Genomic DNA, 22,236 nt, shown 5'->3' with positions numbered 1-22,236 from the left:
CATCATGTGCAAATCGATAAGTCTTCAGTCACACATTTTCGTTATCGCTGTCAATCTCTTTCTGATGTTTAAAATATAGTCATTTTTCATATAATTTTGATTTTAGAATTGGAATTAAAATAAAAACAAAGGTGATGTTAAATATGTTAAACAGCAACAACTGGCTCTTTCCTCTTTTGGCATGGGGACATAGTGCACACCACCTTTGCCTCCAGCAGCAGGAAAATGTGAGAAATTACTCATCCATATATCCTTATGACATAATCAGAAACTCCTCCATATCTCATCTATAGAGGACAGAGATAACATCCTCCAGTTTATGCAGAAAGTGCATACCCACTAAATGGTAGGAGGCTGGATAAAGGACAGAACACCAGAACACGTTTGGAAAACAGCCACTCCAACAGCCACTACCATCACTGTAATTTTCTCTTCATTACAAAATCCATTATCTCCGGCATATCCTTAAAATCTGGGGATAGGTAAAATTAACTCCCATAATATAAGGATTTATGACAAACCAGTTAAATTTAGACAACTATACTGTCAAACACGGTTAAAGCTGTCACAATTTAACCGTTATTTCTTCAGCTAATTATGAAGTGATAATGAAATGAAAAACTTTAAAAGTCTTACAATATGTCAAATATAATGCAACGATAAGTACCTGGTCTGCAAATACCTGGAGCCCAAACCAACCATGAATTATTACTCAGAAAAGAACTGCTCCAGTGCATTCCAGTGTGCATGATGGTAAGACAAAAACATAAATCATTGCAGAACTGAGAACACAGGGAAATTTGATCTTGGCTATGTCCAGACTCACATTCCTTAGTCTGGAATATATGCTTCTCCATATTGAGCATTCTGCATTGAGTCAGATTCTCAGAATGGAGGCAGATGTGGTAATCCGAAAGGACAATCACACCAAAGCCCTGCCCTATTCACCATGGGCCGTAGAGCAGAGCCTCTGCATTCAAACAGTATGCTGATCACACCACAGCATATGAGGTCCCGAGTATTGTAAAAAAGAAAACAAGGCAAGATCAAATGGAACAGGCGACATGAATAAGCTTTTTCTCACTGGGGTTTGCATTTGTTCATTTTATTGTTTCTTTTTTGCGGAAAAGAACATGGAAACAATTTGATTTTTGACGGCAATAGACAATAAGGAATATACAGTGGGAGTATTTATAGATATCAAAAAAGCGTTTACTAATAAAGAAGCTAGAAAGGTATGGTATTAGAGGGGTAATATACTCCTGGTTGAAAAGTTACCTTGAGAACAGATATCAGTATGTTCAAGTAAAGAATTTTGATTCAGATATTATGAAGGTCACCTGTGGGGTTCCGCAAGGCTAAGTGCTGGGTCCAAAGCTCTTTGTACTTTACATAAATGATATTTGTAAGGTGTCAAAACTGCTACATTTTGTCATATTTGCTGATGACACAAATTTATTTTGCTCAGAAAAAACTTGAAGCAAATTTTGGATACAGTTAAAGGGGAATTGAAAACCCTCAAGAAGTGGTTTGATACTAATAAATTGTCATTAAATCTAAGTAAAACTAAATTCATCATGTTTGGAAATCGTAAAATCAATTCAGAAGTAAAAATTATTATTAATTATGTAGAACTTGAAAGAGTGTACGAAAATAAATTATTTGGAGTGATAACAGACCATAAACTCTGTTGGAAACCTCACATAAATCATATCAAATCAAAACTTTCTAAATCCATTGCAATACTGCACAAAACTAAGGACATCTTGAATAAAAACTCACTATTTATTCTATACTGTTCACTCATAGTTCCATACATTACATACTGTGTGGAAATATGGGGAAACACAAGACTAGCACAAATTCCATCTTTATACTGCAAAAGAGAGCCATACGAATTGTCAGTAAGGCTGATTATAATGACTCAACCAACCCATTATTTATTAAATCACATGCCTTAAAATTTATAAACTTAGTAGACTTTAAAACTCTACAAATAATGTTTAGAGCAAAAGACAAAACACTCCCTGACTGTATCCAAGGGTTGTTTTTAATTAGGGAGAGCAGGTATTCATGCAGAGAATATTATGTTTTGATTCTGGTTTATTTTGATACAATGACTTGGTATTATTTAACCTTTTTTCATAAATGTATGGTAAAATTGTTGTTAAGACCGAAAAAATAAATAAATAAATAAACTAACTAATTTTTTATCAATACAAACCAAATTAAAATGTGCAAAGAGATTCAGTGATAGTAGAAATCCAAACAAACTCTCAAAAGGCCTAGAAGCAGCTAAAGTCGAGCCTTAGGAGTGTGGGCACTCAATGCCAAACTGCTCTGATGTCTACTGTGCTTGCCAGTGAAGCCTAATAAAGATTCCACTCCGTAAGAGCTCAGTTTGCCTGTTGGAGCAAAGCCAGTGAAGAGAAGATGGGTACTTATGTTGTAAACAATCAAGTGTTCTAAGTATTCTGTGACTAATTTGTCTCTTGCCCACAATTCCCCACCCTAAAGTACAGCTAGAGTCTATCTGTATGTACTATTCTATTGTGATTTTCAACAGTTGTCTTGTTCTGTATGCCATAGTTCAGTTCAGAAAACACCATGACTGTTTTTGAGTGCATGTTTTAGACAGGCAGTAAAATTAAAGGCTTAAAGGAGAGACATAAAAAAACATCTTAAAGGGATATCTTCCAATCAAATTTTCTGTGTTCTGCTTTTGTAACGTTTGAATGTAGTTTACCTCATTTTAATTTTTTTAGACTGGTCATATACAATTTCATTAAAAACAACACAAGGTGAAACTCGTGAGACTAAGGTAGTGATATGGTATCCAAAGATTAGGCCTGGGCCCACATGTATGAATATGTGAAAAGGGGAGGCTTAACAGGCTTCTTCGTTTTTCAAATGTTGAACTATGTAACTTCTCTTCTTAATACACCAGGGTAGTCTACTACTCATGGACCACACAACAAAAACAGGCAAGTTAAAACCTGTTCATCTCGTAAACAAAGATTTATAGACTCCTCTTCCCTATAGCGGTAGATGGAGGCAGCCAACAGGCATGATCTTGAAACAAGGAGCACTAGGACCCTAAAGGAACCGTGGGCGGTAACGAAGAATCAGATGGCAGAGTCAGCGTGTTGGGGCACACCTTTGACAGATAATCCTGAGAACCCTCCGTCGAAGCTTTTTGAATGATACCTAGCTATAGGACGTCTACAAAGACCATTTGAAAGACTGTCAAACTCGTTTTTCGCAGCTGGGCTGAATGGGGGCACACTGCCCATATTGCGAAGCAACTGACATAGATTCGATCTCTTACAGGAGTTCAGCTGCTAACGTTGCAGTTGTCTTATTTCTATAGCCTACCTGGATAAACAGCGACGAGGCTCGCAGTTTTGTCATAACCCGAAATACTAAGGTAGTAGCCTATTTGGGTTCCGGAATCTGCTCGCATGCATTTTCGTTTAGAAGCCGAATTACCCTACAAACAACCGCTACCTCTAGCTAGGCTAGTTTACCGAATACTCCGTTGATTCACATCTAAAATTAAATAGCCAAAATTAAATATTACGTTTACTATCACATGGCAGCACAATTATAACCGCGACCACGACGTTTTTAGCCATGCTCTATGTTTAGAATGCTTGAACCTACTTCTTCTAGCCACGTAGCTGAACTATTTAGCTCGCCTGTCACTCTCTGCCGATGACAGGTGCCAGTGAAAATACGGAGCACAACAAAGGACAAGAAAAGAACAGGAATTCTTAAGTGTACGATCTATATTACAAGGGGTGATCGGCAAAGCGATACGCGACATAAAACGTAATTAAGTGTAATTAGTAAAGTTTCAGTCACGTAAAGGCTACACTACAGGCTCAGTTGCACTCAATGGAATTTTATCGGGCTAGGCTACACGTTTAGGTAGGCTATGCTAAGATCAGTTCGGTAAATCATGTTTATGTAGTTAGATTCTAAACAACAACTTTCCAAAAATAATTAACTTTTACTAAAAGCAAAAATAGCAGTTAAGACTGCAATCATAAAAGGTGATATTCAATTTCACATGCTTGGTCATGCTTGGATGCAACTGTCATACTAGAGCTGTTGTATTTCTGTAGCTAGGTGTAGCCTAGATCAAGATAGCTTGCGCGCAAATAACAAAACAAAATGTGTGCGGCAACCGAAAACGAAATTTTAGACCACCAACAATGTCAGCCATCCCCGCAACCTCAAAACGGCGTTGACTTGGTTTGTGACAGGAGTAAAATTCTGCCCCCGTTCAGCGTTGTGTTAGCCACCGTTCTGTATTTTGCGGAGTTCATCAGTGCGGCGATCATTTGTAGCATGTACAATGAGACAGACGACCGCGTCTGGATGGGACTTACTATCACTTTTATGTTAGTGCCAGCTGTGCTGATACAGCTGGCCCTGACTTTCATCCACCGAGATTTGGGAAGAGACCGGCCTCTCGTTCTTTTTTTACATCTCCTACTTTTGGGACCGCTTATCAGGTATGTAGCGAGTTGTGGAATTTGTTCTTGCTGGGGGCAGGTTGTAGTCTCAGGCGAACTGACAATGACAATCATATCTTTAATTTTATAATGCTTTGGAGTATCATTCTGTTCGTAAAAGTTACATTGCAAGAGTATGCTACTATCTTGGATTTAACTATAACGTCTGTTATCAGTTGATGTTTGTTCTCAAGCCAGGTGTGGGTTTCAGCAGACCTAGTTCGGCTATATCGCCAGAAAGTGATTAGAAAGAAATTACTTCGAATTGGTGCTGGTTGTGGGACTAAAGAGTATGGTTATCCAGCCGAGCCCTGTTTCACGTAGTTAGCCGGAAAACTGCACTGAGTAAAACCCGGAACCCTCCCAAATCTGGAAAATGGAGTGAAGTGAAAAGAGCTGTAGTATAGGTTTTACTCAGCGCAGTTGTACAGCTAACTCAGTGCAGTTGTACAGCTAACTCAGTAATCCTACTTTGTGAAACACCCGCCCGCCCGCCCTCCGGGACATTCGGTGTTTGTTGTGCTTATCTCTCTGCTCTTTTGTTCCCCCAAATCTCGCATATCCCAGCTTCCAGCTGGAATATATATTATTAACAATCTTCACCCTCTGCTTTGAAAATAGTCTGAATGCCTGCATAGTATCATAACAGCTGTGCAGTTGGACCTCAGCCAAGGGAATCAAAAAGCATTGTGCGGTCTTGCAGGCCATAAAGGCAAGCTAAATGCATACTGATATTCATGACATATTTACTAGTGTGTTAAAATATACAGTGAGGCACTCTACAGCTTTATGGCACTGTTTTCCCAGTGTTAAGGATATTTATCAAGGCATGTTGATGACTGCATCACGTTTCGGACTGAATGAAGGGGGGGGGGGGGGGGGGGGGGGCAACACAAAATGGGGAGGGAAATCCTGGAGGGCCACAGGGTCTCCTGGTTTTCGATGTCCTGCACTCTTCAGTGCTTCATTTAAGTCATTGGTTGACTTACAAGTGTGAATGCCTTGTTTCCATGGCTTATATTTTCTGCCGACTGAAATTAACCTCAAAAGACCTGCAGACCTGCAGACTCTGTAGTTGCCGTTTGAGCCCACTGACGCAACCCCTTACGTTGCACTGTAATCAGGCCGGAATGGCTTTATTGGCATCCGTTCTGTTTTTTATCGTGAAATTTTCAATCAATCTGGTCACATCATACACCGTTTGAAAGTGTTAAAACTCATGGTTCTATGGCTATAACTATTCTGTGATGCAAGTGTTTTAGCAACAACTGTTGCTTATTTTGTAATGTGTGGGGTGGCAAAACAAGCTTGGGGGGTCCTCACCTTTTTTGCGTTTTAAAAATTCACAGATGACACGCATCACAATAAAAATGGTATGCTTGTCACGGCAAGAATCCAGCGAACAAAACCCATAGTCATTTTTAGTCCCAAAACCGTGCTAACTCAGAGTGACCTTGATAGAATGTCCATTGTTGACTTCAAAATTCTCCAGGGGAATTCTCATTGTTGTCTGTTTTGCCACTGCATACACCCCAAAAATATTGTGCACAAAAGTATGTTGTCATCTCCGGTTTGTATAGATTCTCTGTAACAAAACAAGCTCACCCATCATCCTCTCTGACCAGTACTGGCTAAGCAATCCCTTAATATAGCCAATGGGACCCACAACGACTCAACATGGATAGTATAACTTCTCCTCAGTACACTGCCAGTTCGTGAAAAGCTATTATAGTGACAACTGAGAAACATTTTAGATAATGAAATTATGTTTCTAACCGTGTATTGGTTGTTAGGCTTGCATAAAAGGACACGCATAGTTTTTCCTGCGTAAACAAACCATAACCTTTTCAGTGTGCAAGCCTACGAAGGTTGTTTTACAACAAACAAGACTAGGAAACCTAGTATATGGCTGGACCTAACACACGTGATCCGTCCGACCAATGGTGTAACTTCATAACTCGGCTGACCAATGATGTAACTTCATCACTCAGTCACTCAGTCATTCACAGACATTCGCGTTTGTAGGGCTGGCCCCGCTGTTGCGGTCCAGCCAAAAATTATTTTGCAATTCCTAAGTCTAAACAGAAAACTCTGGATTTGGCAGTCTTGGAAGAAAACACTCATCTGAGTGAATAGTTCTCAGGAGGACAGTGAAAACGGCTTTGACTCCACAGCATAGGCCATGTCCCATTTTATATATCGGTGAGCGTCTAAATACATTCTCAATATATATATGTTTTTTATTCAGTACTCTTATAAATAAAGAGTAGGCATACTGAAGAATAATAAAAAATATTTAGAGAATAGTGAGAATTGAGAATATTTTGACATGTTGATGGGGTTGGGGTATTTGTTGTGAACTTCAATCAGTGGACCTCAATCAGTGGATTAGTAAACTAGTTAGCTAGTGTGTTTATTTTATAATAGCTTCCAGACCTGCTGCTGCAAGAGGTTGCGAGGCAAGAGCAAGGAGAAGGAGGTGGAGAGGGGGGAGAAGGAGCGGGAGAGGGAAGGTAACAGGCAGGGAGAAAGCAAGCCACTACTTCTTCCATGAGCATGTAGTGTAAAATATACATGGAATTTTACACCGGTAATAACCCATAATATCATTTGGTTACCAGGTGTCATTATGAAGTGTCCAAGTGGCTTTTTTAATGGATGGGGTTAAAGGGAGGGTATATGTAGAACACGTCTCCTGTCTGTTCTGGCCCCACGATGGTGGAATGACCTCCCCGTGGAGGTCAGAACAGCTGAGAGACTGACCCATTTCAAACGACGACAGAAGACACACCTCTTCAGGTTGCACCTCTCCCCATCCCTCCCTACCCCCCTGTAAATGACTAAGCTTAGGGTTGTAACTAGGCAGCTGTTTCGTAGGTGACTTAGGTGCATTAACTGTCTTAACTACTGCTTGTATTTCTTCCATAGACTGCGTTGTTGCCGTTCTCGTTGTGTTAGTGTTAATCAGTTTAACCTTCAGGGTCCAAGTTGAACTATGCGGTTGTTCCCTGCACTTGGACCGGTACTTCTCTCTAGGGGTTTCGTCATACTTGTTCCTGGTTATGGTTATACACTTTGTTGTACGTCGCTCTGGATAAGAGCGTCTGCCAAATGCCTGTAATGTAATATGTCCTTAAAGGAACTAGGCCAATTAAAAAAAGAAATATGCCCAGATCAGAGCATTGGCTAAATGACTAGCCTATATGTGAATGAGGACAAGGCCTTCTGTATAATAGCCTGTTGGCCTGGGTCCATGAAAATAGCCCACATGTGAATCGTAAGTGGTCATAACTAGCCTATATGACGGTCAGAGTCTACTCAGTTAAATATACACTTAAGCACATCTCTTTTGTCAGTAAGTGCTTTCAGCCATTTATTGCCAATGGTAAAGGGTTTCCTTTAAATGGAGAACTTGGAATGGAACGCTGCAAAGAAGAAAAAAAAACTAAAATGCATAGAATGCACATTTGATTAAAAATCAAGACATTTATTTGTTGTAGTTCTTGCCCCCTGCCAACTAGCGGTGTGGGCACTGGCACCCACAGAATGGGGACAATGTAAAGGTCCACAATTCATTAAAAAATGGGCAAGAAACATGCCGCAAATTAAAGCTCAGTAGCTGCAGACTCCTTTCTGGCCAACAACGCAACTTGTTAGTCATTATCAGTGCTCAGGGCAATAGCCTAAATGGCAGTAAAATAAAAGGAGCCTCCCCATCCCCAAATCACTTATTACACACAAACACAAATCTTAACCCATAGAAAGTATATTTAAAAAGTTTATTTGGTCTCCTTAATTTTTGCATGAAAAAATTATATACCCATTCAGCTTTCAGAAGAGTACCTCAGATTAGCGAATAAATTATTCAGAAAAAAGTTTTAAATGTCCATGTGTAACACACTGCATTCACTTGCGGTTTAGGCATTATGGATTACAGAAACATTTACTTAGACGAAAGAGCCATACAGATGCAAGTATTGGATACACCACAAGTGAAAACTGTTAGCTTGGTCAAGTGCTATTTTCAAAATTTAGAACATGGCTGGCTTATCTGACCACCCCATGCATTCTTTAGTACAGTAGCATTTTGTATAGCAGGTGTGTGTTTATCTGAACAACTATAGGTTTAATTTTAAGCCAATAAATTTATGGAATGAATTAAACAAGACTGTACCCTTTCAGGTGATCAAGTGAGCCCTCATTGGTGTTAATGGGTCCAGCCATTCACTGGGGGGGGGGGGGGTGTGCATAACCTATATGCTGACAAGTAGGGAGTGTGCACAGCCTGGAGCGAGCTGGGTCTCAGGACAACTTACTAATGTGCTGTAAAATGTGTTTATAATTATGCCGGATCAGGGGAAGAGGTTTTACACTGTGACAGAACTAGCCTAATTAAAGAGCTTGAAAAAGAGGATCTCGATTACAGGCTTTATTTTCATATGTATACAGTGGAGATTCCCTTGAAGAGGGGATGCTAGATAAAGTGATAGCCCCACTGGTGGGCATATGAGTTCACTGAAAAAGCAAGTTTAGTGTTCTCCTTATTATTTCCTTTTATGCCACACCGACATTCTGTACGCTACTCCCCCTTCAGCTTTTTAGCTAGACTTAGTTTGGGAAGTAGCTTCACCTAGTTGCTTGTGTTTTTTGTGTCAATGGCACGAAAATGTTAGTTTCAGATTTATGATTTCACATCGAAAAGTTTTCCATTGTTTGACACTCATGGAACGTTTGGAAGGTGAACAACACTCACAGCTGCAAGCTACAATCTGCTGCTGCAGCTGCCACAGATACAGACCATCTCTTTCTTTTGTAAAGCTTCTAACAAACTGGCAATGTGAGTAACATTCGCAGCAGTAATGTTAGCCGCAGCAACACAAGTTAAACCCAAACTAATATTCATTTTCTGTTATAACTCCTGCTAACATATTTCAGCATTCAACAATGCGTCAACAGAATTATTCTTGTAAGATATTGACACTGAAAAACATGTTAGAATTGATTATCTGTAAAAAAAAAAAAAAGAAAAGTGATTTTGAGTGACGGAAACCTGTTTTGTGGTGTAGATAATGTGTTCAAAACATTATCCGCAGTGTGCAGTGGGGAGAGGTTTTGGGACATCTTGGAAAAACCCTTGAAAAATTTCACTGCACAATTCTTTTTGCAGTGGTGGGAAATAGGTTGGGGGTGAAATTTGTTTAATCATTTTGTCACTAGCTCATGTGAATTTTGTGAAATAAACCGTAGAGTTTCATTTTTATGTAGCCTACATTGCGTGTATACCATGAATAATTCTGCACATATTTCCTAACAAAGTCGTAGGGCTTTATTTAAGAGTGGTGCACCCAGATAGAAATGGCCTTTTTAAATGCATGGGGTTGTAAACTACACATTTCATGTTATTGTTAGATCCTGAGGTGCAACATTGTTTACCGAGATCTGGTTTAGACCTGTTCAGCTTGTCTTTTTACTAACATTTTCTTACTGCTTTAACAAATTTCCATGTCAAGAACCTAAGGCATTTTAAAGCCAGATTAACATTGGGTTTTATGAGCAAAGGGTTATGTACAAAACAACACTAAAGCAACCCTGTGACAGAATCATTATTTAGGTAAAGAAGGGATTATGTTATTGGCTGGTCCTTGCAAACATGTTGTCCTGAATTAAAACAGACTGATAATACAGGTGATTATGAACATTTAGCCAAGGAAATTCACCCAATATGGAACTGCCAGCTTATGGCTGAATAATGTCCAGAATATTATCCCCTGATTCCACATACACTGTAGTGTGTAGACTTTGGTCGACTGTGAGCAAACAACTGTTTAACTGAGCCAGTCAGAGAAAAGGAGGGTGCGACCTCTGGACTATTTGCACTTCTGTGTAAATTAAACAACAGTGGTCCCAATTACTATTTGTGGCTGCAGGACAATTTTACTCTGCTGGGAGGGTGGACTGCTATAAGATAAACCAGCATGAGTCATGGGACTTATTACTAACTTAGAACATTCATTGATCGATTTAAACATCAAAAAATGATGTTCTGTAATCTTGTTTCTTTGGATCCATTTTCTCACTTCTCTGACCTAGCCTATGTCATGCAATATAATGCAAGGGCGGATGCAGTGGTGTTGGCTGTTAAACATGACGCCGCCCTTCTGAGTTATCTACAGAGTTCGGATCAAGGGTTTCCTCTTAGCAAGCAGCAACAGTTAATTCAGCTGCTTAACATTAGGGGTTACATTGCACGGGGAATTCCCTGACCCTACTGATGTTGTCATTAAGGGTGGTATCATATATTTTTTATATATGTATATAAATATGGTGCAGAGAACTAAGCACATGCAATACCTACCCTAATTTGGAATGGCCAATCGCCTGCGGCTGCAGCCATGTGCAAACCCCATTGCCGATTTGGAATAGTGTAGAAATCCACGGTTCTCCTCTGAAACCTGCAGTAGTGCCAGCTGCTTCTTTTCACAATGCTTGCCGAGAGTGGAGTTGGAGGAAGACCTTTCATATCCGGCTTTGACTGCAATCTAGGGGCGCCTGATTGACTAGCAGAGGATGCAAGAGAGCGAGGAAATGTGGACCTCTAACTGACTGAACCCCCACATACCCTGGATGATGCAGTTACCAATTGTGCGTCACCCTATGGAGTCGACACTAAGGCTGTCAAAAGGGCCATGAAGTTGAGTTTGAACATTAGCTTTTGTAATTAGTTAGAGTTGGAATATATTCGAGTATCATTTGCCTATAATTCACAAAAATAAGCTGCTTGTTGTCGGGCGCAATATGCACGTGACGCTCCCTCTAAACTGGCCTGCACGTTATTTTCCACAAGCGGGCAGTAGAATAGAGGACATCGGTGAACTTTAATACTAGGTTACTACATCTGGGGCCTTATTTATAAAACGTATTTTAGACGTGGGGCATGCGTAGAAAATCACGTCAAAGTAGTGATTTATAAAATTTTAACATGACTCGATTTGACCGAGGAAACGGTCATGGCTCTACGTCTGGTCTTCACTTGACGTATGCACACAAGTTCATTTTATAAATGAGCCCCCTTCAGTTTCTATAGCCTAATGCGCAAATGAATAAAGCACTTTCTTGTGGATGTAATTTGCCACAAATCGGCATTTATTAATCACAGGAAATTATTGTTTATAGGAAATCCCCGTTTATTTCTTAACACAAAAACTATTCAAACGGCTAATACCTGTAGCCTAAAACAACATAAATTACTTACTCTGTTTAGTTTGTTTAACTTCTTTCATCGTCCAGTTTTATCAAAATCTTCAGAAAAGAAAGGAAACAGCCTGCCATGGGAACATTATTTTGCCTAAATTTTCAGCTGACCAGATCTGTTAACGAAGTGAAAAAAGAGACTCACGAGGCTAGCTGACTAGTAAACCAGACGATCCACTTGCCCTGGGTCCAGGGCAGAACGTTTTTTGTTGACAGAGGAAGTCATGTTAACACAGGAAATGAACTTTGCGTGCATGAACCAGAGGCATGAACATGATTCGCCGCAAGAAATTAAAGCCTGCCTGTTAATTACAATATGTGGGATCCAAAACTAATATTCGAATGCTCAAATTTAGGTTCAAACTTTAAAAAAAAGAAAGATTTTCGAATAGTTTTCGAACTTGAATATTTTTTGACACTGTCACAGACTGGATCGGACCACAGGCTGTGAGGTTCATCCATGCACCACAGTGTCGTGCCTTAACCAAATGAGCCCTCCAACAGCCAAGAGTGGCATCATCTTTAACAGCCGATACCACTAGCCTACTTGTCCAGCATGGCAAACTCAATAAAAAAGGACTTTTTATGAAATATTGCAACTGTGGTCAGGGGTAGGATCTGATGACACAGATACAAGCAGGCATGTGATGAAATGTGGCAAAGTAGCATTGCATAATTTATAAAGTTTGGCCAAAATAATTTAAGGAAAAAAAGCACATTAGATCCTTAGATTGTGGAGATCAGAGAGAAAAGAATTAGCTGATTTGCACCTTGATTTGATTTCACTTTGGAAACGGCATGTCAGGCCAGTGTATCTTATACTGTATTGAAAAATTTGGCCTGACATCAAAGCATCACCAAGCCTTGCTTGCTATAGGAATCAGGTTATGTGCACAGGCCTATACATGCAGGCATATAGCATATTCTCTGTGACCTTGATAATTCCTTAAACCAGGATTTTCTGAAAATAAAATATCTGCACTACTGGTAGGAAATTATTGGCTCCTAGAAGGATTGTGGTCAGTATCTTTTCAGTTCAGTTAATTCAGCTCCTTTATTTAAAAATCCCCTTTATATTTGAGTATTTGTGGAATTTGTGAATTGAATTCCAATTAATTTTTAAAATGTACTGAATGTAAATGGAATTGGGCTCCAACCCTGGTTCGTTTGAGAAAGATAGCTTGGCAGTGCTTTGGTTACTTGTGTCCTCTGAGCATTACAGGAATTGGGTCTCCATTCACTGTCCTCACCACGGACAGAATCGAGGTCTGGCTACCTCACCCCTTGCAGAGCTGAAGGAGGGAGTAGCGTATCTATCAGGGAACATATTACTGGCGTCTGTGAGCACAGAGCATTCTGCCTGAGCAGTGGGAAAGAGTTCAGGCTTCAGCCTTCCGTCTATAATTAGCCATCCGATGCTAGGCCGCCAGTGTCAGAATGTCATTGGGGGACATCGGGGATACTGTTCTCCCCGGTCGGAAAAGCCATTTCATTTGTTGGTACTTGCCATGCCAAAGATATAACATTTGATTCAACACTCTGTATTGCATTCATCCTCAGGCTTAGTTATGCCCATTAGGTACACTTTCTGAATACGTTGTTATACATTCATACATATGCATTTCTCTTTGCTGAAAATTCTCTAGGTTGAGACTGTAGAATACCGAGGAAATGCCGGTCATTGGCGCCAGAGTAGCCTACCTCTTCTGTTGTTCAATGAATTACATTCTCCATAGCTCTGAATGGTATAATCAGTGGCTCATTACAGAATTAGGGACATCCACTTTACTCAAGCTGTAGTGGTGATGACTGTCAGACTCAGTAACCAACACCGGTTTCATGATTGTGGAGCAGCTGATAGCCTAATGCTTGTACAAAACACAGTAAGATAACTGAAAACATAGCACACGTTACAACTCAAGGCATTGTGACGAGTGGGTGGATTTAAAGTCTGATGTCATCCTGGTCTTGTTAAAAAACATTGCTTAATGTGTGTTGTGCAGGAAGAGGGTGTGTTATGTTGTTCACAGGGTAGGTTTATGAATTGTTTTGATTACACTGTTTATTTCTGAAGCCACTGTCAAGAAGTCTTATGTGCTGCATATTTGACCTTTTACGTAATTAGTTGGCGCCAGTGTAACTTTGCAGGCTTGTTCTTGGGGACGCTACATTCTTTTGCTTTTCAAGGTGCATTTGTGGGGGCCTGTATCACAAAGCAGATTTACTGAGTTAGCAGGATCACTGCCCTGTGTAAAAACCCAGAACAGCTCTTTTTTACTTCAAGCCATGGTGCAGATTTGGTAGCGTTGGGTCTTAACTCAGTGCTGTTATCCAGCTAACACAGTTATCCTGCTTTGTGATACAGCCCCCGGGAATGCAAATCCACCTTGAAAACATATCAGAGCAGGGCAATTCCCCAATTATTCAAGTGAGGGCAATAATTCAATTTCAGCATGAAGACATTTCCTAGCAAGGCTTTTTGTAATTTATTTACAAATTAGGCTGTGTTATGCAAACTGCAATTACAAACTCAGGTCAGGTCTCTTGCATTGGAAACTGTTTGCTTTTGTTGCCCGCCAAATGTGCAGTCAACCAAAACTGCTGACAGGAAACAGGAGAGCACCTCTATCATAGAACCACAACAGAAGTGTACTGCCTGTATGAACCACTTCCAGGCTTATCAAGGGAATTGTGTAACTCTGCTTTTCACAGACTGACTCACCGTGCAATGTATTGCCCTTATTGTCTGGCTGGATTTGTGTGTTTACTTCCCCTACTCTCTACAGTTTCTGTGACTGTTTCTACGTCCCCCAAGCATTAGGTTTGCTTTAATCCGTACACAGGCCTAATGTTGGCCCTTTTCTGCGTGGTCTCAACACAGACTTCCAGGGAAAGCGTAGGTTAACCTTCGTGTGAGAAAACAAGCAGAGCGATTCAGCTGGTTGGGGGTTCAGAGCTAGCATTGCTGAAATAGTTTGCATAACCAGGCTTCTGCTCCAGCTCAAGGTTTTCGCAGACCCGCCCCAAAAGCACTTACATTACCCAGTGCTGGTATGGATACAGTAACTGTTAGTTCAGGTCATAACGACTGCCAAACAACGACTGCCGTACAGGGATCTCTTTGTCTTTGGAGACTGGAGTCGCTATGCTTTAAAACCCTCTCTTGCAGTGTCATAGCAAAGAGAAGGTATGGTATAGGCAGGAACAGGGCACAGAAAAATGAAGTTGTAATTGACATGTCTGCTGTGTTTTTTTTTCCGTTAGGGTGTGACAGTTATGATGTGCGAGGCACAGACAAGTGCAGCCTTGTTCTTGCAGGCTATTTTCAGTACCACAAGGTTACCACAGCAACACAGCAACAGCCAGCCAGATGCCCACATTGCTTTGAAGCATGGGTGAGGGCTGTTGGGTGAAATTCTATCGACCGAGGAGCACTACTACCTTTGTTGCTACTTATTTAAACAATCATTGGCCTGAAAAGGGTTTCATGATAATGGACAAAAATGGGCGCGGTTGTTTGTCTTTAGCCTGTTGCTTGGAAATTGAGCACAATTAACTGCTTATGTTTGTGCATGCAATGCATAACTTCTCCCTCAGCAATATTTCTCCCCTGTCTTCTTCCTTTCTGCTATTTTGAAATTATATCTGGAAAAAACTGTTCTGAACTCATTTGAAATAGAGATTTTAACCTAAATATAATCAGAAAACACTTGTCAGAGAGATGGCTGTTGTGTCATGCTGTGATTGCATCACATAGCAATTGCCTGTTTCAAAAGCCAGACATCCCGCCCCTTACTCAAATTAAGATACATCGCTTCTGGAAAATGTGAATCGCTGGTTCAAAAAACACATTCTGTCCAGTAGCGCTTGTTCTGTAGGGGGTGGAATTACTCTTGGACTGCACCGTTCCCTCTCTGTGTCACAAACCAGCCACAGTTGGACAGAGCTATTCCAGCCAGACAGCCAGGACATGCAGCCACAAACAGCCACACACCAAGACACCAATGTGTTTAAGGCAACTAATTTGAATATGGTTAAAAAGACTATTCTTAAATTGCGTATACATAATTAAGTAATAAATCAATAGTGCACTGGTTATTTAGGCTAGTTTATGTAGGCGACGTAATGCAGAATATTAGGCCTACATTTAAATGTCACAGCATATATTAGAACACATTATGCTCGTGAAGCAAATCACATTTTGTAGGAAGATTTTAATGTAAAACGCATAGCCTATATTGATATAGCCTATATTAGAACAAATATTTCCTCTTTTATATTTTAACGCTTGTTGAGAAGTACATGCCTGGGGACTGCCCTAGTGCCTTACAATAGTCTCCTTGTGTCAGCAGTCTGTGCTCTGCATGGCATGAGTGAAACAGTGAGTTTGCTGTATATGACTCTCAGGCGTAGCTGGCTGTGGAGGACTGTAATGGCGGGCAGTGCATTCCATGCACTTCTATGGCTCAGGGACTGTGGTGACACACCGCTGTGCGAGGCACAAAGAGTGTTTACATGCATCCGGTTCCTCGCGGTCACATCATCTCAGGAAGATGATATCGCGTAGATAAACGGCTAAGGATTTCACAAGAATGGCAGTCCCTTGTGAGAATAAATATATTTGTGTGAAGTTTGCTGCTCTACAGTTTTTTTTTTTGTTTTTTTTTTTTTTGAACAGTGAACTTGTTTTTCCTGTCTGTTTTTTTATGAGTTGAAACGGCACTGTTTTTTTTCTTCAAAACAGGAAGCAGGTTGCTCACTGGAACTGTGATAAGATGGTACTTCTGGTACTTCTGCTTCTTAACAGAAAGCATTGATTTTTAAAGTTTTTTTTTTCTGAATACAAAAAATAAACCAACCTTTTACCAACAGCAGTGTGTGCATGTCTGGAAAAGATCACCACACCCAGCCTTTTGATTTCACTGTCCGCAGATGCTGATTTCTTGCTTGTTTGTGAGCACCATCTGCTGGGGATTACACATTATATCACCTTCTCAGTAGATTGCTGAACAGTAGATTTTAATAATAGTTAGAAGAATGTAAGAACGTGGAGGCATTAAAAAACTGATGACGTTTGTAATAGAGTAAAGTATCTGTCCAGTTAAATCCGTGATGGGTAACGAGGGCCATATCTGTTTCTGATTTTCATGCCAGCTTCTGGCCTTAATTACTCAATTAGCCGTAACATTTACGCCATCTGACATTTTTGCTACATTTTTTGGCAAGAGTATGAATGACAGCTGAAGACTGTTTTTGCGTCCCTGTACGAATTGGTCTAATGCGATAATCTATGAGTGAACCAGTGTTGGTGTATACAGCCAGTTATCCAGGGTGATTTGTGGAGAAAAAACCTGCATACACAATGGCCCCCAAGGAGTAAAATTGCCCACCCCTAAGTTAAACGATGGTTCTATTTATTTATTTATTTTTTTGTAATGTTGTGGAGACATTTGAGAGCTGGATTGACAGATTTGCTCTCTCTTTCTTGGTCCTTCTTTGTGTCAACTTGCCCACTCTCTCTCTCTCTCTTCCAGTCCCACTTTTTGCCAACCTGACTCTCACCCTCTCTCCGGCAGGTGTATCGAGGCCTTGGTGATATACTTCCAGGCTGGTCGGAAGGAGGAGCCGTACGTCACCATCTCCCGGAAGATCAAGCTCAAGAATGGCCAGGGAACGCCCATGGAGTGGGAGATCGGCCACTCGGAGCGCAAGCTGGCCGCCCACCGCAACGCCTTCAAACGCACCGCCGTCATCCAGGCCTTCCTGGGCTCCACCCCTCAGCTCACCCTGCAGCTCTACGCCACAATCCAGGAGAAATACTTGCTAAATGCCAGAGGTGGGTCCCTCCCCCCCCACATCCAGCTCTCGCCATCAGGGCGGAGCAAGAAGACCAGCCTGTTTTCACTGCCTGTAAACCGCTGTCTTCTCCCTCTGTGTTGCAGTGGTCCTTATCGCCATCACGCTCGTCTCCATCACCTACGGGGCCGTGGTGTGCAGCGTGCTCGCCATCCAGATCAAGTACGACGACTACAAGGTGCGGCTGCGCCCTGTGGCCTACGTGTGCATGGCGCTGTGGCGGGGGCTGGAGATCGCCACTCGAACCACAGCCCTGGTGCTCTTCAGCACGGCGCTCACCTACTGGGTGGTGCCCGTGGGGCTGGCCAACCTGCTCTTCTTCTTCTTCCTGCCCTGGGTGGAGTTCTGGCGGAGGAAGGCCTCGCTGCCCGAGAACGTGGAGAAGAACATGAGCAAGCTGGGCACCACGGTGGTGCTGTGCATGGTCACCTTCCTCTACGCCTGCATCAACATCTTCTGCTGGTCGGCGGTGCAGCTGAACCTGGCCCACCGCGACCTCATCGAGAAGCAGATGAGCTGGGGCCGCCTGGCCCTGTACTACTCGGCCCGCTTCCTGGAGAACGTCTTCCTGGTGCTCATGTGGTACTTCTTCAAGACGGACTTCTACGAGTACGTGTGCAGCCCCCTGCTGGCCGTGCAGCTGCTGATAGGCTACAGCCTGGCCGTCCTCTTCATGATGCTGTTCTACCAGTACTGCCACCCCTGCCGGCGCCTCTTCAGGCACAACGTGGCCGACTGCCTGCGCTGTGTGTGCTGCAGGAGGGATGCCCGCAGCCTCCCCTCCACCCCCAGCGACGCCGCCGCCGCCGCCGAGACGCTCCCGCTCCCCCCCGACCTCACCAGCCAGCTGGGCGACTACGAGGCGGCGCTTTTCGAGGAGGTCGAGGCCGTGGACTGAGCGGGCCGCTCTTCGGCGTTGCACGGAGAGACGGGGAGAAGAAAAAAGCTCCCGCGGATGAGCTTTTCCTACCGTAGGGATGGACGGTCAGGAAAACTGTCTGGCCTCGTTCAGACATCTGCACTACGGACACTCGGGGTGATTCCTAAAAGCTGTCATATCAGATCCAAGCAGTGATATCCTAAACTGATTCTTAAAAGTAGCATCCAAACGATTGCTGTCAGCTTATTAACACATACTCTTTGCAGTACATTAATGTGCAGGTAACAAGAACAAATAAACTTAGAACACGCGCGAGTGCTATTATGGAAAGAATTGAAGGCAGGTTCTGCTGATGCATGCATGTATACACGGGGGGACTATGTATAAAAAGGGCTGTAATTCCTACATGGATCACCAGATATGGACGTAAATTAAATCAAATTAAAGGTCACTCTGCACTTTAACCTCATATTCATTGTTTCATTTCAAATCCAATGTGGTGGAGTACCGAAACCAAAACAACAAGAATAGATTCACTTTCCAAATACCTATGGATCGTAATGTATGTGATGTGCAGGCTGTCACTAGCTAAGCTGTTAGCATAAATTGCAAATGGCAAAGCTGGTACCATTGATTCTGTTAATCAAATCATGAAGTGGTTAAAGAAAGCTAACGATGTCACTGAATTTCATATTTTAATAAAAGTCCATTTATAATCAAATTAAGGGGTAAATATATACAGCAGAGATTCTCTTCCGGAACAAAATTACAATTTTAGCGTGTGATGTTACCATAATGGCTTGCCAGAAGAAGACCCCACTTCTCCACAGATATTTTTTTGCATTGTGATTCAAAACCAGAAAGCACAATTCAATCTGCCAATCATGATTCAGGCAAGTGAATTGATTCATATTTATTCATGTAATCAATATCCCTTCTGCCTGACTACATAGAAGCAGTTGGTATTGTTACGATGATCTTGTCCATTTATTTTTTTTGTCACCTTAAGAATGTAAAAAATTTAGAAAGAGGGAGGAAGTTTTTCTGACAACCAAAACAAAAAATAGCCCCTGTATCTGATGTTTACGAATTGGAAAATACTAATAGAATGGTGTCCATTTCTCCTTATATTTAAATATACTTTTATGAATCACCCTCTTTGGATGGCCTTGACAGGTAGCGGTTTGTAAATACGCCTTGTACTGTATCTAGATTTGCACCATGTGTCTTTAATTTACATTTTGCTTGTACATGCTTCAAGCAATGCCTGTGTATTTTGTTTTAAAAGGGGATGCACCAATTCCGTACTTTTCAGCTTCTGCCAGATGCTAAATTCAACATAAAACAGTTGGCTGTACAGCAATTAAGTCCAATTAATTCTCTGAATGCAAACATCAAATGTCATATGTGCTTGCATTCACCCTGTTCTCCTGGAAATGGATGCTTTGTTGATCGAAGAACAGACTGTTATACACGCCCAACTGGATTGTGTGTGTGAATCCTACATTTTCATGCATGTCCTGGCTTCACTGTCTTTCAGCAATGCAACATTTAAAAGAAAGTTATCTTTATTACAGTAAAGAACTTCAATTTGTCTTCTGTCTGCCATGAAAAACTTCACACTGTACATCTATGCTTATCATTCTCATAAATCGTGTGGTCAATGTACACCATTAGGATTGGGTGTCCACTTGCATGTCTGTATGGCACATCTAGATTCTCCTGATTCACCAGTGGCTGTGCTTACTCAATATGCACATCATTGTGGCTTTGTATATAATATTAGGTACCATTATCACGTAAGTAGCTGTAGCAGACATCATTTTCAATGGAGCAATGTTACCATCATGTTCGTAATAACGGCCTGCAAATTATACAGGCTGCAAATTAGCATCATTGCAGTTATTCCAGCCTTTTCTTTCTGTGTTCAAATAAATGTGTGACATTTCCACTGTAGGATCAGGATCAGCTGAATCATAGCTGCTTCCTAATGCATTGCATTTTTTAGCACCTTTCATCTCATGATCTGAAAGAACCTCCTTCTGCAACTGTAACGACTGTCACTAGGCAAGCAAATGGCCCAACAACATGTTCCAGGTGCAAATGTTTCACAGTTATGCTGTGTTACCTCCACCTTGATATTATTCTGCATTGCAGGATATGACTAATGTCTCTTGTTTTTCTGGAGTCCTCATCTTGCACAGTGAAATGTTGTCATGCTGGGCCTTTATAGTTTTTATTTGTCAGTATATGTACTTTTCAGCCATGACATAATTCACCGTGGCATACAGTGAATTATGCCAATGTTGCATGCCACATTTCCAGCAGCATTAATCAGCATTGCTGTTAAGCACATGAAATTCAGGCTTTGCAACTAGAATCTCTCTTTTTTTAAAAAAACAGGTATTCAAATTCGAGTCAATTCCTGGATTCGGTGCATCATTAACTTTAATTTTCGAGATGTTTTACAATTGAAAGAAAAAACTACTTTGTGAAACCAGTGCCTTGATAGAAAAGGACAGTCTGTGTATATCATGAAGAATGCATTCTACTGTGTCGCAATAGCAGGTAACAGCTTATTGATGGGGGTGTAAGTGGGGCTTAAACAGGAAGAGACTCAGGGATACAGAGCAGGCCACAGGGAAGACACTTCAACCGAACTTCTGAATCTCTGAGAGCGTCCTCACAAAATCAAGAACCAAGTTCCTCAATCAAACCAGATCCACTAAAAACTCTGCCAACTCTAAATGAACCTTGTCACTAAGAGAACACAAACAACAAAAAGGCAATCAAATTAAACAGCACACGTGTACAAACCAAATATTCCAAGAACAAAAAAGATAATGCTCACCTACTGAACTGCATGTGTTCCTCCTTCCTTTGTGACATCACCTGACTAGGTGACTCAGAACTTACTTCGTTTCCTCACATGGTTTCTCGTACAAAGTGACATGACCAGTCATTTTGTGCCTCTGTATGCTAGTACAACAGAGATACACAAAGGCAGGCGTCACACTTGAGCAGTTATAGGTTTTAAAAAATAACTTCAGCCACAGTTCTGCACTATACACACATTTTAACCAGAGTGATAGTAATCAACTCTTTTCTTAGCATTTAACATATGAGATTTGGCCTAAGTCACTCGGGAATTTAGGAATGCATTTTAATTTCTTTAACACTTCTGACAGTTTTTTGATAAGAACAGACTTGAATAATGAAACCTGTGACATGTTAGATGTGAAATTAGTTTCAACCTATATACTATACTGAACCCTTAAGATTTAAATGTGTTTGTTTGCATTGACCCTGAAATATTTGGAAGCTGAACAGACTATGATCGGCATAAAGCAGGTCTGTCAGTGGGGAAAGGAAAACCATTTAGCATTCATTCATCTGTGGCGGGTAATTTTTTATTTTTTTTGTAAACATTAAATATTTAAATAGTATGTGCTGTTTGCTGTTGTTTAATGCAAGGCAAGATGTTATGTTGGACACAGCCGCAACTGTATTGTTCATTAGCCTACATCAATAACAATCATGTGAATGTGCTGCTATAATTCCTACATGGAGCCTCAACAGTGACTGTACGGTTGATCATAGCGCAGTTTTGTTACCTGTTACACTGAAGTGCCTGTGTGCTGCTGTACCTTTGACTCTATACTTGTTTTAAAAACTTGAATGGCAAACTTCTGTGTGGCTAGAATGTTTATTATCTGGTACTTAAAGTAG

The 22,236-nt window shown here is 41.2% G+C and overlaps 1 protein-coding gene across 1 annotated transcript; it reads left to right on the top strand.

Annotated features, from left to right (window-relative positions):
• Positions 1 to 3,110: 3,110 nt before the first annotated feature.
• Positions 3,111 to 22,188, top strand: LOC118235151 (membrane transport protein XK-like). The gene is made up of 3 exons (XM_035432207.1): positions 3,111 to 4,520; positions 17,348 to 17,607; positions 17,714 to 22,188. Exons 1-3 carry the CDS (start codon positions 4,177 to 4,179, stop codon positions 18,523 to 18,525), a joined length of 1,416 nt encoding a protein of 471 aa, XP_035288098.1. The 5' UTR covers positions 3,111 to 4,176; the 3' UTR covers positions 18,526 to 22,188.
• The last annotated feature ends 48 nt before the right edge of the window (positions 22,189 to 22,236 follow it).

This window comes from Anguilla anguilla, chromosome 9 (genome assembly GCF_013347855.1).
Source record: "Anguilla anguilla isolate fAngAng1 chromosome 9, fAngAng1.pri, whole genome shotgun sequence".
NCBI classification, from domain to species: Eukaryota; Metazoa; Chordata; class Actinopteri; order Anguilliformes; family Anguillidae; genus Anguilla; species Anguilla anguilla.
This window is presented reverse-complemented; position numbering and strand designations above follow the sequence as displayed.

What these genes read in the sequence shown, in the direction of transcription:
- LOC118235151 (XM_035432207.1), top strand. Translation starts at nt 4,177, where the DNA reads ATGTGTGCGGCAACCGAAAACGAAATTTTAGACCACCAACAATGTCAG. An exon ending in CTTTTGGGACCGCTTATCAG is followed by an intron (nt 4,521 to 17,347) that starts GTATGTAGCGAG and finishes TCTCTCCGGCAG; the next exon opens with GTGTATCGAGGCCTTGGTGA. An exon ending in ATACTTGCTAAATGCCAGAG is followed by an intron (nt 17,608 to 17,713) that starts GTGGGTCCCTCC and finishes TCTGTGTTGCAG; the next exon opens with TGGTCCTTATCGCCATCACG.